The 14,333-nt window shown below is 49.1% G+C and overlaps 1 protein-coding gene across 1 annotated transcript in view; it reads left to right on the plus strand.

Annotated features, from left to right (window-relative positions):
• The window catches only part of SLC5A2 (solute carrier family 5 member 2), a 138,405-nt gene that overhangs the window by 107,618 nt on the left and 16,454 nt on the right, over positions 1-14,333 (plus strand). The window contains exon 12 of the mRNA XM_086931856.1: positions 13,723-13,891. Coding sequence (XP_086787982.1) covers positions 13,723-13,891 — 169 coding nt within the window. The remainder of the gene's footprint in view (positions 1-13,722; positions 13,892-14,333) is intronic.

Below are 14,333 nucleotides of genomic sequence, written 5' to 3' on the forward strand. Positions count from 1 at the left end.
ATGGGTGCCAATATACACCCTTGCTTTAGGCCGTTCCGGGAGGGGATAGATTGAGAAAGACCCCTTTCACCACCTTGTAACACCTTACACCATGTGTTCCAGTGTAAGGATTTAACTAAATCCAATAAGTATCCCGGCATACCCAATGCCGACAACTTTCTCCACAGCGTCGGACGGTCCACCCTGTCGAACGCTGTGGAGAAGTCTATAAATGCTACGTATACGCCACCACCACGTACACGAGCATATTTATCCATAATTACATGTAGCAATGTTAAGTTATCTAATGTTCCATGCTCTTTACGGAATCCTGTCTGTTCCTTCGGTATAATATTATTTAAATTTGCCCAATCTGTTATAGACACTAATAAAAGTTTAGCAAAAATGTTTCCTATTGCGTCTAATAAGGCAATTAGACGATAATTGGAGGGATTATCCCGATCTCCTTTTTTAAAAATTGGGATCAGGATACTTCCCCGCCAAGAGTCGGGGACTGTTCGGGTTTTAAAGCACGCCAGAAATACTGGAAGAAGAATCCTGCTCCAAGTGGTTACGTCTTGCTGGATTATAGACATGGGCAATTCGTCGGGTCCCATAGCCCCGGAGGAGCGCATGCTCTTTATTGCGGTAGCTATGGATTGCTCAGTGGGGAGTTCCATTTTGACATCGCTATTAAGACCTGGAACCCATAATTCGCCCCCTGCATCATTAGGCGCATATAAGGAGGTCACAAATTGGGTCCAGACATCTTCAGTAATAACTATAGGAGTGGACGTTTTTACGGATCCACATCCTTGCCTTATTATGGACCAGAAGTCTCTAGAGTTTTTACAAGTTGATGCCTCTCTTAGCTTGATCCATAAAATATCTTCGTTGTCTCTTTTTAGCTTGGATCTCAGTCTTACCCTCCTTCTTTTTAATAGTGCTAACTGTAACTCATTCTCCCCTGATCTATTAAGGTATTGCTTCCTAACAAGTTTATTGATCTCTTTATTTAACCTTAGTAGAGGACTAGGAGAAAAGCATTTCTTTTTGTGATTTCCTGTAATCCTAGCCATTGCAGTGACTTTTTTAATGAGGTTTTCAAGGAACAGGAATTCCCTACCTTGCCAGTAGTCGAGCTCAGTTAGTAATTGGGTAAGGATGTTTTGTACATCCTTGCTATTAATAGATCCCCAATAACATCTATCTGTGTGACAATTGATAGTAAAACCTCTGTTCTTTAAAGACCAGGGGTTAGTTTCAGGGGGTATTAATGAGACCGTTAAATTGATAATTTTATGGTCACTCAAAGGGGTATGAGAGATCACCAAATCTTTAAGGAAAGAGAACGTGTCAAAATCTGTTATTACATAGTCCAAAATAGATTCTCCCCTAATTGAACCATGTGTATAATTAGCCGGAGTATCTGAAGGCATCCTGCCATTTATAATAATTCCCTCCACGGAACTGAGTTCCCCGAGAAGAATCTTGCCCCTTTTATTAGATTTTATTTTATTGGGCAGGAGGGCTTGGGGGATATTATATACTTCTTCCTTTACTTTATTTCTAAACATGTCTAAAGAAGTATTAGACACTTTACAATTTAGGTCCCCCACCAATAGTAAGTATGGGGGGTCATCCACCTCTATTAATTGTTTTACATAGGAAAACATACGTTTTAAAACTATCGTAAAATTATCTTCTGGAGGAATATAGGCATTTAGTATTATAAACGAGGACCGTTGGACAGCGGAATCCAGGTTAGAAATAGTTATGGATTGGAATAGATTACTCTCGTCCTTGTAATGTGAGAATTGCCATTGTAATGCATTAGATAACAAACAGGCAATTCCGCCTTTAGCATGACCTTTTTTAGAAGGTGTCGCAGCGGCCTCTAGGACGAAGTAGTCATTCCCTCCATATGGAAGAGTTTCACACCATGTTTCTTGGATACATAGCACATCCGCGTTCAAGGAGAGAAGATAATCAAATTTCTCAGGGCAATTAGACAAGCCGGCGGCATTCCAAGAGACAATTTTTAAACAGGTGTTAAAGATGTGAAGATGGTCGTGGGTTTCTCGAGGTGGTATTTGAGAGAACTCCAGGCAACCAGTTCCACATCGAAGAGTCTTCAGTTAGAGGGTTATCTGTGCTACCAGGTAATGGGAGAACTTGAGAAACCATTCGTTTGCCTCTGGAGAGCCAAATTTTTAGATCATTGTTACATATAGGAAAATCATCCTGTCCAGAGGTCAACTTTGTATTTCTTTCAGTAAGAGAAAGACACAAATTTTTATTAACAAAAGGTAGCACGTCAATTCCTCTACATTGAAAGGCTTCGGCTTGTTGAAGAACTAAATTAGCAATTATTTTTGAGTAAAACTTTACCCTTATTCGTTGCCCATTTATAGATCTTATTGGGAGAACTAAATCTATGTCATTTGTTAGAACCAACTTTAAGCTTTCAATCTCATTAAAGCAATTGAGTAGCCAGGATCTATTCATTTTTAGATCAGAATCAAGTAATGGGAGAAAATCCAATGATAGAGTATCCACATATAAAATAGGGCTATTTGCTGATTGAGGTTTTACATTCCTAACTACCTCCGTCTGAGGCAGAAAGATGGGTGCTGTTGGATTAAATACTCTTGTTACTATCGGAAAATGTGTATTATCATCGATACTTATAGGATGTAGAGCAGGAGCATCGACTAAAGATCCAGAAACCACCCTCTTCATAGTTACTTCAACCGGGGTATTCCCATTGGCATCATTTATGATGCCTTCCACTTCCACATTATCAGGGATATCTGAAGGAGGGCTATACCCTCTTTCTATAAGAGCAGGCGTTTCAGGTATTGTATGTTTTTGAAAAATAATTTGTCTGGGTCTTTTCTTTTTATATTTACGTAACGGTTTCCCCTTTTTCCCTCTTGATTTTACTTTGGCAGCTCTGAGAGTCCCCGAGGGGCCTTCAGGCTCCTTTTTATCATGTACAAAAATGGGAAAGAGATCATGACCCCCCGTTTGAAGTTCTTCAATCACATTTTCTTCCTGCTCAACCGACACTGGTTCTGTTCTCAGGAGCAGGGGAGATGAAGCGGATAGAATAGGGGACTTATGAATCTCCGCCTCTATAGGTAGTCCCAAAGGGGCATTTCCCTCCATCTCAGTAATGTTATTAACCTCTTTTTGGACAACAAGAACAGGGTTAGCAGTAGTAGTGAGAGGATTAATCACATTTTCAGCATTTTTCACATTTTGTGCCAACAGTGCCTGCAATATCTCAGTAACCGAAGACAAAATACAATCTGAGTTTACAGCAAATTTACCCATTAAAAGTAATATGGAAGACAGAATTTGCTCAAGGGCTATGAGTGACTCAGAAATGGGTTTCTCATTTTTTGGGAAGCTGGATGATGTAAGGGGGCAAATCCCCGATAAATTAAAATGCGGAGATTGTACATCACTCTGCGGAGAAGGATTATCTGTGGATTTAATGGAGGGCGTACTGCTATATAATAGCAGACCAGACGGTGTTTCTCCACTAGGAGTTTTATTAGCCACTAGATGGGGTAAAGATATCTTATCCACATATCGACCGCAGAGTTCCAAGTCAATGCTGGTAGCTAATGAGACATCACCCTTATCTTCTTCCCGAATAACATTTCCTTTGAGAATATTATGGTCAAAAGATTGCGATGATGTTAACAAAGGGTCACCTTCAGCCGCATGTACAGGACATATTGGAAGGTTTACCACACTTGACTGACTCAGAGACCTTTTTATTTCCACCTTAGGGACCAACTGACTAACTTCCTCCACATTAGAACAAAGTTCCAACTGTGGTAATTGATCAATATCAAATTTCCTAGGAACTTCTAGGGATTTATTCAAGCTTTTCTCCCAAATTTGACTTAATTGCATCTGACCTTTCATGATGACACTGTTAGAATGCTTTTTCCTCAAATGACTCGGACCGGGTATTGTACCAGGATTCTCCATTACAACTTTTCCGGAACGTAATGTCTTTGCCTCCATAGTGGCGTGAAGGAAACTAAGCCTACAATAGTATTCTCAGTCTTAAAAAAGTACACAATATAAAATAATATGAGTTCACAGGGGATAAAAGCGGGAGAAGAACTAGCTGCTAAATTACTTTGTGGCTATAATCCTAACAGCGTATTTGCATACCCATAAAATATAATATCGCAAACGGAAATCTGAATGACATGAAACTAAATTCAAGATACCGAGGCCCAGCCCGGCCTACCTCGGCCACTGAGGGCCACAGAGGGCCCGCCCTTTGCCCGGGCTTAGCCCGGCGTCACCCGCGCGCGTCCCGCGATGCGCGTTACCTCTGCGCAATTTGTTCCAGCTGAGGGGGGCGTGGCAGGGAGGTTCTCAGAGCCCAACTGGCTTCTGGGCGCTGGTGTTCACTAGCCTCCAAGGCGGCCAACAAGCCCTCAACTGCGAGTGTTTCCCGCGAAGCGGGAAACGCGAGAGGTGACTCACAAGCGCTGGTTACAAATGTTATTGAAGCGTTGGCGCTTACAGATAGCGCTACGGGAGTCACAGCAGCCTTGCAGGGTCAGGTCACACAACGGTGAGTGAGTCACAAGCGCTGTCACAAGCGCTGGCTACAAATGTTATTGAAGCGTTGGCGCTTACAGATAGCGCTACGGGAGTCACAGCAGTCTTGCAGGGTCAGATCACACAACGAAGAATAATGATTTCCACAGCTAGGCAGCCGACTTCCTCAGCGAGCAGGATAGAGGATTCCCCTTGGGAAAACCTGCGCGCGCCACCTCAGTACTGCGGCCTCCAGAGCTGCACAGGAACCTGGAAGAGAGGCCCCGCGGCGGGCACTCCTGTTGTTGATCCTGGGTGTGCTCTGAATGTGCTTCCGCCTCAAGACCGAGACACATACTAGACTGTGACGACGCACATTCATGGACCCGTAACTATTTCCCATAGCAAAGCTCTACCATCCCTCAGAACTAAATATACATAAACTGCGATACGCTTCTTGAAGTTACTAAGGATATACGAACATAAAGTCGTATCTTTTCATAAAAAGAATAACTGCTTGGACAATATTTTATTGTGAGACACAAGTGCTGCAGGAACTAAGCATTAACCCCCCCACCCCAAGAGTAAGCATTGGCTGTATTTCCTAGCCATCCCCATGAATGTCAAAGTCTAAAGAGGAGGCACTTAGCAATCCTTTGAACGCGCAGTACCATCTAGCTTACCTATTTCCAATGAAAGCAGCAATATTTGACTGAATGACTGACAAACTGACCTAAAGTCACAGAGGGCTCAGAGAACTGGCCTGGCAAACACCCATACTTCCCATGTGCACCGCAGAAACGCTACACACACTGAACCAAAGATTTCTGTTGGTTGAAAGCTTTATTCGATATGCAAAGACATCTTACAAGCATAACATACATTATAAAAACAACATTACAAAAAGTACAGGTATGTCATACGTTTTAAGAGAGTAAAATTGTAGGGGTCCCCCTAGAATAAATTAGCTAAAAAGGGATTAAACCGAAATAGACAATCTATTGCAACGAATCAACCAGGAACGTTTTAAAAATTTGGAGACACCACAGACTATAAGAGGAGAGGTATCAGTCAATAAAATTCGGAGAGCCACCGAATGCATGCGTATTCCCAGGCGTTTGAAGAGGGGTTTCAACCAGTATCTCCTTGGGTGGGTATAGTCTGAACACTCAAAAAGTACATGTGCCACCGTCTCAGGCCTGGCTGGGCAGCGTGCGCAAAAGGGGGATAAATGAGCATGGGACTTCCACTTAGATACAGTTGCCCCTAGCGGGAAAGTGCCAACTCTGAACTTGAAGTAAAAGGCCCTATCCGCTGGCATAGTGATTAGGTCCATGTAGGGTTCGTATAATACCACATCCTTTACTCTAAGGAACGCTGCAGTCGAATTGCAGTGATGTGGATTCCCAATTAGTTGGCAAGAAACCCAGTCCCAATATAGTTTTTTGAGGACTGCCTTTGGAGGAGCAGATTTTGTGGACCAGCAATCTCCCAGGCCCAATTCCCCGAAAAGATTTTTTGTGTCCCTCAGCCACTTGATCTTATTCCAGCCCCCCATGTTCATTACTTCTGATAGACCCTCGGCATAAGATTTTAGTTCCGGGACCCTCCATATGCGGGACCATAAGAGCAATGGGCGGAGACGGGCCTGGTCTTTGATACTTCTGCAGCCCAAATCCAAGAGCACCGGAACTGTAGGGGTGCTCAAGGGGAGAGCTAAGAGGTCCTTCAGAAGCTTATTTTCGGCCTTGGATAGGGAATACAAATTGCAGTGACCCCATAGCTCCGCGCCATACAGGGCAGAAGTAACCCCCCTTGCCTTGTAGATCTCAATTGCGGGCGCCACTGAGGATCTGGGAGATGCATGATATTCCTTAAGTAAAGCACCCCCTACCCTTTTGTGACAAAGAACCATCTTGTCGATGTGGGAAGACCAGCTCATTTTGTCATTCAGGCGTAGACCCAAATAATCAAATTCGGATACTTTCTCCAAAGGGACCGAGTTCAAAGTGGGAGGACGGCCTAGTTTCCTTGGTGGGCGTAGTATCAAATATTTCGTTTTTTCTACGTTTATCACCAGCCCTCTGGTTACACAAAGGTCCTGAAAACGGGTCAACAACTTCTGAAGCCCCTGGGGGGTCTTTGAGATAAGGAGAGTGTCATCCGCGAACAACAATGTTGGGATCCGCACACCCCCCAGGCAGGGTGCGTCCGCGGGTTCCTGAAGCAGATGCTCCACCACACCGTTTACGTATAAGGAAAAAAGTGTGGGAGCTAACACGCAACCCTGTCTGACACCCCTACAAACCGGGATCCTATCTGTTGTTTCGCCATTTCTCCCCCAGCGAACCTGGGCAAAGTTGTTCATGTGGAGTTTGGTGAGGAGAAACAGAATGTACAGGGGCAAGCCCAGACCGTGGAGAACCCTCCAGAGTTCCTCCCTGGGAACTAGGTCAAAGGCAGTCTTCAAGTCGATGAAGGCCAAGTAGAGACTGCCCTTGCCCAGTTCCACCACCTTCCAGTGCAGAAGTGTTAACCTAAAAACCTGCTCAATTGTGCCTGTTCCTGAGCGAAAGCCTGCCTGGAAGTCCGATAGAACTTGGTTCTCATCCACCCAATGAAGGATTCTCCCCAGGATAACTTTTCCGGCTACTTTTCGTGTAGAGTCAATCAGGCTTATTGGCCTATAATTCCCTGGAATGTCTCTACTACCCTTTTTGTAAATGGGGACTACCACTGCCCCTCTCCACGACTCTGGGATCGGGCCACCCTCCAAGATGGCATTCAAGAGGGCCGAGATCATAAGACCCCAGTCAGATGGGTAGGCACGCAGTAAATCCCCTGGGAGCCCATCTGGGCCAGCAGCTTTCAATGGGACCACTGTCTTAATGGCATTCTCAACCTCCCGCGGTGTAAACAAGCCAAGGGTGCTAGCCTCCATCGACAAGGGGAATACAGCTGGCTCATTTAGGGGCCCTTCTGCCGCTGAGTGTAAGGCCCCGAAATGATGAAACCAGCTCTGGGGTGGAATAGTGCAGGTCCTCAGGGTATCATCGGGTCTACTACGGGAACCTATCAATTTCCAAAACCCCCTGGCGTCTTTACCTTTGCTAGCAGCCAGCAAATCCGCCCAGAATTTCTCCTCCCATTCCTTCTTTGCTATCTGTATAGACTTGGAGTAGACCTTCCTAGCCTCCCTTGTCCTAACTTGGGATTTTGCTTTTACTGCCTCAACTAGGTTTTTTTTCGCCTCCCTGCAGTTGTGGGTATACCAGCCTTCTCTTTTATTAGCCCTTTCTTTCGCCCCAGTATGCCTCTGGCGCACTGTGAACAGATTTGTCAGGGCCCCAGTTAGGTCGCAAAATACTTCACATACCTCCCCCAGGCCTCCATCGACTGTGCCTAAGTTGTGATGGGCTAGGGCCAGAAGTTGGGACACAGCCTCAAGTTTTCCGGCAGACAAGAAAAGTTTTGACCACTTCAGGCGCCTACCGCAAAGAGATACCTCCGACTCGCCTAGATCAACTGTGGGGCTAGGTACAGGACCCCCACTGCTAACAGACCACCAGGGGGCTAGAGTGAGGGACAACAAATTGTGGTAACTTTCGACTGAAGGCACTATTACCATATCCCTCACTGAGCTCCATAGACACACATCAAGCAAGATGTAATCAATTCTTGATGTGTGATTGGGCCTATTATATGTAAGGGCACCCCCCTTATCCGAGCTAGTCCTTCCATTTAGAGCCATCAGGCCATACTCTATACTAAGGGCATTTAGCTGCAGTGCCACCTCTGACCACTTTTTGATCGGAGGCAGCTCTAGGACTGGTATCCCCCTCCTACCATCCTCCTCATCCTGGTCCTGGGTAACATCCGAGCCCAAGGGCTCGAACGTACAGTTGACATCACCTGCAACCAGGGTGCAGGCTTTATATGGAGTTGCCCCTAACAAGTCCTCCAACAGTGCGATTGTGGGAGACTGCCTCCCCCCTTAGTGCCTCGGGCATAGACATTGAATATGTTCAAAACGACACAACCCCTGGCGTCCTTCAATGTGATATTAAGCAAATCTGGGCTATTAGTCTTGGTTTCCGCTACCCTGCAATTTAGGGATGAAGCTACCCAGATAAGGAGGCCCCCGAAGGTCGTCCCCTGCCCGAATCTGGGCAAACAGCTGGGATGGCATAAGCAGAGTACCCCACCCTGTGTACTGGCTCCCTACTCCATGTCTCCTGGAAAATGCATATGGAATACTCTTCCACTAATGCATTCCAGTCGGGCAGTGCCAGTTTTCTGGCTATTCCAGCAACGTTCCAGCTGAAGACCTTCAAAGCTTGGTCCGTCACAGCTGGAGCGCATGGGGAAACTATCTCTTGACATGGAGCCACCCTATCCGAGCATGGCAGTGATCCCCTAACACCAATAGAAACTAGGTCCCCCGAAGGGTCCAAGGTAACCGGTGGTGTAGTTTGGGTTTTATTAAGGGAGGGAGAAATAGGTGACATTGCAGTACCATGTGGAGACTCGCCCAGTTCCCCCCTATCCAGTCCTCCCGTTACCTCAAGTCAGTAGCTCCTAATGCCACAATTTTGACCTGGCCACCCGGTCTGGGGATAGAAAAGGGGCGTAAACATACTACGTATTCCACAACTAGCACCCTTGCTCGTTTCCCCCGTAATACGCCTAAAAATGGCATGGTTAGCAGGCCACGGGTAAAAATAGGTCAGGTCCACTGCGCTAATTCCATGGCCACCCACCGCTTGGTCTTGGCTACAGATCGATCTGGCTACTCTGTTGTCCTGGAAGTTGATAATAACGCAGTCTCCCTCCAACTGCTTCTTGCCCTGTCCAACCCAGCCCACCCTGCGGACACCAAGGATTAATCCGTCTACGCCCGCAGGGAGTGGTTTATTTGTTTTTAGCCAGTGGAGGCTTTTATTTTTTAAGGCCTGGTGGGTCTCTAGTTGGTTATCTTTCAAGGGTGGGACCTTGACCAGCACAACAACATGAGGATGGCAGTCCAGGGGGAGATCAGCATAGGGACTGCCAGAGAATTTCTTCAAGGCGGGTGCAGCTAGAGCAGGTACTGCCGAATGGCTTTTGACAGGTTTAACTGACAGAGCTGCCCCGTCTCCCTTAGTCTTGGCACTGTTTAGGGGTGATTGCTTAGGTTTAGAACTACACCCACCCGCTGGAGCCTTTGGTTGCGTTGCTTTCTTATGCACTTTAGAGAGCTTAATGGGGTTTCCTTGAGTTGGAATAGAATGTAGGGCGGGACCTGATTTGGACATAGGTGGGGCAGTGGTAGTAAGAGTTGGAGCCACACTTGGTGCTATTGGGGAAGCCGCCTTTGGCGGGACTAGATCCTGTACCGGAGCAGCAACAGCTGCTGCTCCTTTTCCCAAACTGCCACATGTGGGGTTCTCACTATTCCTAGTCTGATATTTAATCAGAGTCTTGAGTGAAAAAAAGTTGTCAAGAGTCGACTGCTCAAGACTATTTACTCTGGCCTCCACCGTCTTGATTTGGTCTATAAGCGGTGTCAGAGAGTGTTTGAGCGCATCAATGATTTGGTCCAGGCAAACTGGGACTTGGATAGGAGGTGGCTTGTCGTTGGTATCAAGTCCCATTTCCTGGGACGGAGACTCTCCTAACCCATCCATATGCTCTGGGCTCTGACCATTACCTAATTTTGCACCTGTGGCCCTTAACCCTTGCTTCCTGGGGCACTTAAAAAATATGGGATGGCTACCTTTACGCGCACTCACAACCCTTTTCCTCTTGGCTTGTTTCGGAGCACCCTGAAACACGCAGGCCAATGAAAGACCCACAGGAGGAGCAGGGTCTGGCAACAGGGAGTTTTGACTAGTAACAGGAGAAAGGTAGAACGCACCCTCCCGCGGTCTCATCACTGGCAAGGCCTGGTGTTAACTGTGCTACTAAATTCTCTAACCTGTCTATGCTTTCGCCTATTTCAGACAACCGGGGTTGCTCAGGCTCATCTATAATAAGTGGGGATGGAGCCATAATTGGGAGGGGTGACAAGGCTTTGGCCGCAGAGCCAAGAGAGGATCGTCTAACTGGTAGGAGATCCCCGGAGAGGCGACGTTCCGTCATCGCGATCTCCTTCTCTAGGACTGCCGCTACTCTGGTTATAAACCTATCCATAGTTCCTATCATTGGATTCCCCCCAACCCCTTCGCCGCCAGCTCTGAGCAGTTTCCCAGAGCGAGTAGACATGATTGGGGTTTTACCCTCTGGCGATGTCACAGTACCTTTCAGGGCCAGTGTAGATGATGTTAGGGACCTGGCCCAGCCCAGCCTCTGTCAGCCCCAGACTGCCCGCCCTTTACTCGGGCTTCGCTCGGCGTCCTGCTCGCGTCCCGCTGAGCGTCCGGCGTGATGTTAGATAGGGGGCGTTGCAGGCAGGGTGGGCGTGTCTCGCTGTGCGGCGGCCGTGCACACCTGTGCAGCGCAGGGACTCCTGGTCTTCTGAGTCCCTGCTAGCGCTCTCCCACAGCAGCCGGTTGGATGCTCCTGGCGACTTCCTCCCAATCAGTGCCTTCCCCTCGCCTCAACCTGCGAAGCGGCACCCGCGAAGCGGCACCCGCGAAGCGGGTGCGGCAAGCAGCTGCAGGGAATGGCGGAACCCACGAGGGTCAAGGGCGGGCTGAACGCGGCAACTCTGGGCTCCCAGGCGAAAGGACAGCGTTTTGGTGTCCCACCGGGTGGAGTAAGCAGCCGCCTTTTGAGGTTTTGGACAGGCGGGGTGGGCGTGTCTCGCTGTGGGGCGGCCGTGCACACCTGTGCAGCGCAGGGACTCCTGGTCTTCTGAGTCCCTGCTAGCGCTCTCCCACAGCAGCCGGTTGGATGCTCCTGGCGACTTCCTCCCAATCAGCGCCTTCCCCTCGCCTCAACCTGCGAAGCGGCACCCGCGAAGCGGGTGCGGCAAGCAGCTGCAGGGAATGGCGGAACCCACGAGGGTCAAGGGCGGGCTGAACGCGGCAACTCTGGGCTCCCAGGCGAAAGGTCAGCGTTTTGGTGTCCCACCGGGTGGAGTAAGCAGCCGCCTTTTGAGGTTTTGGACAGGCGGGGTGGGTGTGTCTCGCTGTGGGGCGGCCGTGCACACCTGTGCAGCGCAGGGACTCCTGGTCTTCTGAGTCCCTGCTAGCGCTCTCCCACAGCAGCCGGTTGGATGCTCCTGGCGACTTCCTCCCAATCAGCGCCTTCCCCTCGCCTCAACCTGCGAAGCGGCACCCGCGAAGCGGGTGCGGCAAGCAGCTGCAGGGAATGGCGGAACCCACGAGGGTCAAGGGCGGGCTGAACGCGGCAACTCTGGGCTCCCAGGCGAAAGGACAGCGTTTTGGTGTCCCACCGGGTGGAGTAAGCAGCCGCCTTTTGAGGTTTTGGACAGGCGGGGTGGGCGTGTCTCGCTGTGGGGCGGCCGTGCACACCTGTGCAGCGCAGGGACTCCTGGTCTTCTGAGTCCCTGCTAGCGCTCTCCCACAGCAGCCGGTTGGATGCTCCTGGCGACTTCCTCCCAATCAGCGCCTTCCCCTCGCCTCAACCTGCGAAGCGGCACCCGCGAAGCGGGTGCGGCAAGCAGCTGCAGGGAATGGCGGAACCCACGAGGGTCAAGGGCGGGCTGAACGCGGCAACTCTGGGCTCCCAGGCGAAAGGTCAGCGTTTTGGTGTCCCACCGGGTGGAGTAAGCAGCCGCCTTTTGAGGTTTTGGACAGGCGGGGTGGGTGTGTCTCGCTGTGGGGCGGCCGTGCACACCTGTGCAGCGCAGGGTCTCCTGGTCTTCTGAGTCCCTACTAGCGCTCTCCCACAGCAGCCGGTTGGAGGCTCCTGGCGACTTCCTCCCAATCAGCTCCTTCCCCTCGCCTCAACCTGCGAAGCGGCACCCGCGAAGCGGGTGCGGCAAGCAGCTGCAGGGAATGGCGGAACCCACGAGGGTCAAGGGCGGGCTGAACGCGGCAACTCTGGGCTCCCAGGCAAAAGGTCAGCGTTTTGGTGTCCCACCGGGTGGAGTAAGCAGCCGCCTTTTGAGGTTTTGGACAGGCGGGGTGGGCGTGTCTCGCTGTGGGGCGGCCGTGCACACCTGTGCAGCGCAGGGACTCCTGGTCTTCTGAGTCCCTGCTAGCGCTCTCCCTCAGCAGCCGGTTGGATGCTCCTGGCGACTCTCTCCCAATCAGCGCCTTCCCCTCGCCTCAACCTGCGAAGCGGCACCCGCGAAGCGGCACCCACGAAGCGGGTGCGGCAAGCAGCTGCAGGGAATGGCGGAACCCACGAGGGTCAAGGGCGGGCTGAACGCGGCAACTCTGGGCTCCCAAGCGAAAGGTCAGCATTTTGGTGTCCCCCAAAGATTTCTACCTTGTTGACCTACAGCAAAGCAGTCTCAAGGACCACACCCATATACTTGAAGAACCACAAAGCTACACATGCTTCGCTTCACTGAGATCTGTAGAATTGTGAGCGTTGATCCCATGCGAAAAGGCTGTGCTGCATTGACTGTATTGCTGGGTATTTTCTCACTGTCTCGACTTAATTCCCTACATGCACACACATTTATATGACTACCATTGTTTTAAATGTTTCTCCATATATCATATTAGAGCATCCGTGGCTCAAATGTTTGAGAATTAATAAGTACTATTGGAATGCTGGGCGCTCCATTGAAAACAACGGAGTGCTCCGGGCTTCTAATGGCCGATAGAAGCACGTCGCTTCAACATTCCAATGTTTAACAAATGACTCGCGGAGCCCAAAGGGTTTTCAAGCCCCTCTGGCTCGGTGAGCCATTTATTTGACAAATTAGAACATTCCGCCCTCGGGGTGGAATGCTCTAATAGCCTTAGAGCCCTCAGTAGCAGGTTCTACCGGCTATTAAAGGACCGCTCCCTTGTTAAAGGCCGTCGCCTTCGGCCTTTATCGCTAGAGCCTTTAATGGTGGGTAGAGCCCGCTATGGCGGGCTCTAAGACTATAATAAATTCTTATACAAAGACCTAAGGATAAGGTCATCTTGGAAAAGGACATCACAAGGTAGAGAGGCTATTTGATAGGATCACATGGAGGGAGGAACATCTGGAAGCAGGGAGACCTCAAAACCTGGTCTTCATCAAATTAAGTACATCTTCTTCTTCTTCTTCTTTGTTCCTCAGGGTCTGGATCTTGTTCCTGGTGGGAGTCAGCATTGCCTGGATACCAGTGGTTCAAGCTGCGCAGGGTGGTCAACTATTTGATTACATCCAGGCAGTGGCCAGCTTCCTTGCGCCACCAATTGCTGCAGTCTTCCTCCTCGCCATGTTTGTCAAGAGAGTCAATGAACCTGTGAGCAACAACCTCTTTTTCTTGCTAACACATTAATGCGCCAAGTGGAATGGATAGAAAGGTCTAGGAAGAGTAGGAAAAATACCTTTCAAGAGGGATCCATGGGGGTTGAAGCATTGGGATTCAGGGGCCCAGAGGCTAAGCCAGAGCTACCAACAAAGCTTCCAGTGTGTGTGTGACATGCATTCCTAGTAGACCAAAAGTAGCTGAGCAAAGGCTTCCAGATGAACCTCTAGATGTAACAGGCAGTGACCTTAACTGGATTTACAGAGGAGAAGCCCTGTACAAAGGGATGTGTTTTTATGAGAAGTAGTTGCTATAAGCTACCTTCAATGAAGTACCACCGAGTGTTTGGAACAGATGGACCACATTATGGAAAATGTTGATTTGTATGCCATCCATTGTTGGCAAAATAGAAATCACCCAGTCTATGTCTTTGCCT

This window comes from Lissotriton vulgaris, chromosome 7 (genome assembly GCF_964263255.1).
Source record: "Lissotriton vulgaris chromosome 7, aLisVul1.2, whole genome shotgun sequence".
Lineage (NCBI taxonomy): Eukaryota > Metazoa > Chordata > Amphibia > Caudata > Salamandridae > Lissotriton > Lissotriton vulgaris.